Below are 4272 nucleotides of genomic sequence, written 5' to 3'. Positions count from 1 at the left end.
AGCCAGGTGGCAGCTGGCCCCTTCGGTAGAGCATGCACTGCGAGTTGGCCAGAGCCTGTCTGGACTGCTCCACTCGTTATTAGGACCTGCTTGACCCTGCAGACAACTCAATCTGGGGCCCTCTGGACAGCTGGAAACAGTCTATGCCAGGCAGAAGGTAGGCACTCACTTGGTCAATGAGTAAAACGCTTACCCTTCTTTATCTCTACCATTTTCTTGTCTAGTCGTGTTAAGAAATCCCAGTTATTGAGTAAGGTGAGTCTCACTTTGGAAAGTAAAGTGAACAAGTCTGTTAGAGTCAGGATGGTCTATGTTATACTGTGGTAACAAACAACTCCTCTATCTCACTGCCTTACAACAGCAAGGGTTTATTGTTCACACACATCAATCTAGACATGAAATGAACACACCCTTCTATTTTGACAAGCATGAATACATATGTGAGTGCATGTCTATGTTTGCAATCACAAGTCAAATGAAAACTCTGGCATGTGAACATAAGACCTCCCACAGAACCCTATTTAGAGACTGATCAGCTTAGACCGCACAACCCTGTTTTTCTAAGAAACATGAAAAGGCCCCCAAATCCAAGGCAGTAAGGGATGGAGGTACAAGGATACCCACCCTCAGCCAAGGAATTGCCCCATACAATAAAAAGAGTCTGAAAAGCTTGTAAAAGAACCTGAAGGTTAAGAAAAAAAGAACATGTTAAGCATATTGGATAGTAAACATTTTGCAAATGCATAAATAGGCAGCACTCTAGTGAGGCCTCCTCTTCTGCGCTTCTAGCTCAAGAGGGAGATGCACCCCAGATGTCCAATAGGCAGAGAAATGGAGCTGGCTGGTCTGGGTCGCAGAGAGGGGCTAGGAGGTTGGGGTCCTCTATCTCCAGCAGGAGCTGCACATAGAAAGGAAGGCATCAGAGCCAGGTCACATCCATTTCCCCTCCAGGCTCTCCCCTCTCTTCTGTTCCACCCGATCTAGGCTTTGTCACCTGGACTACAGACTGCAGCACAGAACCCTTCCTCACTGATTTGCTCAGCTCGGGTCTTGCCTCCTCCAATCCCTCCGTCAAAACCACCACATTTCTTTTGGTGGAGCCCAGGCTCTTTGCATATACTCCTCCCTAGCTCAAACATTCCCTGGCTCCTCACCACCCACAGTTTCTGGTCTAGCCCCTCAGCCCGCCATTCAGGACCTCTGTGAGTGGCCCCTTCTCCAGCCTCATCCCCTTCTGTTCCAGCAGTTCCTCCTTCACTCAGGTCACTGCTGCACCCACACACCCGTCCCCCACCCAACATTTTGTTCTGGCAAAGCCTAGCCTTCCCTCTCAGCCTTCCCGGGCATCTAGCTGTCCTCAGACTTCCTCTGGTCCTTCCACTCCAGGCTCATCTATTGAAATTTAGCCACAAAACGCAAGGGAAGTATGAAGGCATCCAGGCTCCACATGGAGACTGGAATCAAAGACCAGGTCTCCCTCCAGCCTAGGCTCTTATCACCTATGTGTATCCTGCCCACCACGGCAGACTGCAGGGGTGTGGGTAGAAAGCTCTGGGCTGGGAGCGAGGAGACCTGGGTGTTCCACCTGATAGGCCGCATGCCCCAGTGCACGTCGCTGCCACTCGCAGGGCCTCAGTTTCCTCGTTTCTTGATGCCAGGGCCCGGCGCATTTGCTGTCGAGCACTGAGCTCGATAAACTGATGATTCATCACCATCAACCATCGACTGCCATCTCTGGCATCAGACCGAGGAGCTTGGGTGCCTGGGCCCAAGGTGGTTCAGCCCACCAACCCCGGTCTCCCAGTTAGGCCCTGCTTACGACAACGCCCTCCCATTTCCCAACCCTCCCCACCACCCCGTGTTCTCCTCTCAAGGACCAGGCTACCTGCCGCCGCGGAGGGCTGCAGCAGGGAGACGGAGCTAGAAGATGCCTGGGGAGAGTCTCTCAGAATCAGCAGAGCCTCGGCCGCTTCCAGCTTCCGCTGCCACTCTGAGGCAGAAACCGAGTCCTGGTCAGAAGCTTCAGGAGCCTGCAGCGGAAAGGGTGTGAGAGAATGGGACCTGAAAAGCCATGCCTCCCCACCTCATGGGGCCAGTGGTCCTTCAGTTCCGGGTTCCGCTGAAGGCCCCACCCACGCTGGGTGCGTTCAGGTGGGGCCTTCAGCTCTTCCCGGTTACTAAGTTTGGCCCCTGCCAGGGTTCTGGACCCTGCTCTTTTCCCAGGATCTGTGGCTGCAGGAGGACAGGGCCAAGGACGGATGGCATAGGGCTGGAGCACCGGCGCTGAGCATCTAGAAACAAGGAAAAGGAAGGCCAGGGGATTCAACCCTCTGGCAGACACACACTACCAGTAGAGAAACAGGGCCAGGATTTTGCGATATCTGGATGTGGGAGTCTGAATGCCTGCGGGCCATCAGCCGTTGTGGCTTGCACAAGTCCTTTCCCCCGTTTGGTCTGTTTTCCTTTCTAGGTCCTTCTTCAATATCTCTCCCGAGACACCAATTCCTGCCAGCGTTTCTAAAACTCCCAGGGCAACGGTGACGATTGTGGGGAATCCCAGGTGTCTGTGTTCTAATCTGCAAAGCACCTGGAGAAATGGGATCACGGTCCCTGTCGAGGGACTGGTTCTCACCTCCATATTCCCCAACCCCATGGAGCCTGAAGGACCAGCTTGGCTCATCTAATGGCCTGGAAGCTTTCTCTAATGACCTCTGGACTCTGCCCCTGGGCCCCTGGGCCCCGTGGCCCTCACCATCTTGGCACGTTCCCCCTCCCCCCCCGCTTTTCAACAGGACCTTCTATCCCATCAATCTGTTTCACGTGGAATTAACAGCCTCCGTTAGTTGAAGTCCTGCTATGTGGCACGCCTTGGCCTAGCCCTCTTGTCAGTGCTGTAAGTGTGGGATATTGTCCCCATCAGTACACTGCTAGTACACACTGGAAATGGAGGCTTGGAAATGTAATGTCACGTGTCCAAAGTCTCACAGATAGGCAACCGCAAGGCTGGGAGAGCCCTGCCCTTGCCCGCTAGTCTGAGATGCTGCCTTCTCCACTCCTCCTCCTCCCCCCACTCCTCCTCCCCCTGCCACTTCTTGTCCGGCTCCTCTCCTCCCCCTCCTCCTCCTCCTCCTCATCGGCCGCCTCCTTCACTCCCTCCTTCTATCTCCCACGGCATCAACCACAAAGGTTGGGCACCCGATAACACAATATACAACTAGCTCCATGTGCCTTCTCACTTTACTCACATGCTGGGCAGGGCAGGAGTCCTGTGGGGCTTCCTGGAAAGAGAAATTGTTCGTCGCATCTTCAAGGCTGCTGGAGTCCAGGACAGAGACAAAGAATTTGGGGCATGACCAGTCAGCAGAGCTCCTTGGGCGCTTGCCTGGAGGAGCAGGGAGCACAGGGTGGAGTCAGGCACCAGGCCGGCCATGGAGAGGAGATACGTATGGGTATGTTCGTATCTCCTCTGGGATAGGAGCCCAGAACGTCGGAGCTGAGCAGACCTGGAAGACCAGCCAGGTCCTACTCTTTATTTTCCACCTGGTGAAACTGAGGCCCAGAGAGGACAAGTATTATTTCTCCAAGGTCATATGGCAAGCTGCAGTAGGGTTAGGGAGGGAACCCACATCTTCAGGACACAGAGAAGGGTCTGGGCTGTGAGTGAGATGGGAACCTCCCCCACAGGCCCCGGACTCTCCTTACCTTCCCGGGGGTTGCACGGGGGTGGGTGGGCCTCAAGCTGGGACATGATATTCTCCTTCCCAGCTGTGGAAACCTGGGGACACTTTAGGTGAACCTTTCCCCCTGACCCCACCCCACTCTTCCTCACCCCCAGTCTGAGGTCTCATCTCACCGTGGACCATTTTGACCCCTCAGATCTCTCCTTCCCACCAAGACTTGGTAGATAATGTTGATGACGTCTATTAGGTGGGGCAGCTAAAGGCCCGGGGAGTAATTTGCCAAGGCCACATCAAAACTGGGTAGTAGGACTGGCGACAGAACTGCTCAAAGCTCCCTTCCCCCAAACCCAGACGCCCTCCCTGGCCAGAGACACTCACTGAGGGCTCCTGCTTGAATGGTCAACTTCTTGACATGGCTGTGAGCTTTGCGAGGGGAGGCCTCACTCCTTGTCAGTCCTTGAGCCAGGTGCCTCTTTAGCTGTGCCCCCTGCTCCCTCTTCAAGGCACTCTCAGCAGGCAAGACACTGTGGTGTTCCCTAAAGTGGGGGATTGCAGGTCAACAGTCAGTCACATTTAGGGGAGGCCCACCCCC

The 4272-nt window shown here is 54.6% G+C and overlaps 1 protein-coding gene across 1 annotated transcript; it reads right to left on the bottom strand.

Annotated features, from left to right (window-relative positions):
* Window positions 1-273: 273 nt before the first annotated feature.
* Window positions 274-4216, bottom strand: LOC112813572 (doublesex- and mab-3-related transcription factor C1-like; the record flags this gene model as incomplete). Its single annotated transcript, XM_025858579.2, has 4 exons — window positions 274-898; window positions 1886-2030; window positions 3246-3382; window positions 4059-4216. Coding segments are annotated over 4 exons (553 nt in total), but the record flags the coding sequence as incomplete, so codon positions are not given.
* Between the last annotated feature and the right edge of the window lie 56 nt (window positions 4217-4272).

This window comes from Callorhinus ursinus, unplaced genomic scaffold (assembly GCF_003265705.2).
Source record: "Callorhinus ursinus isolate GAN/ISIS: 27379988/994484 unplaced genomic scaffold, GSC_fseal_2.0 scaffold194, whole genome shotgun sequence".
Taxonomy (NCBI): domain Eukaryota; kingdom Metazoa; phylum Chordata; class Mammalia; order Carnivora; family Otariidae; genus Callorhinus; species Callorhinus ursinus.
The sequence above is the reverse complement of the archived record's forward strand: the minus strand, read 5'-3'. Positions and strand labels throughout refer to the sequence as shown.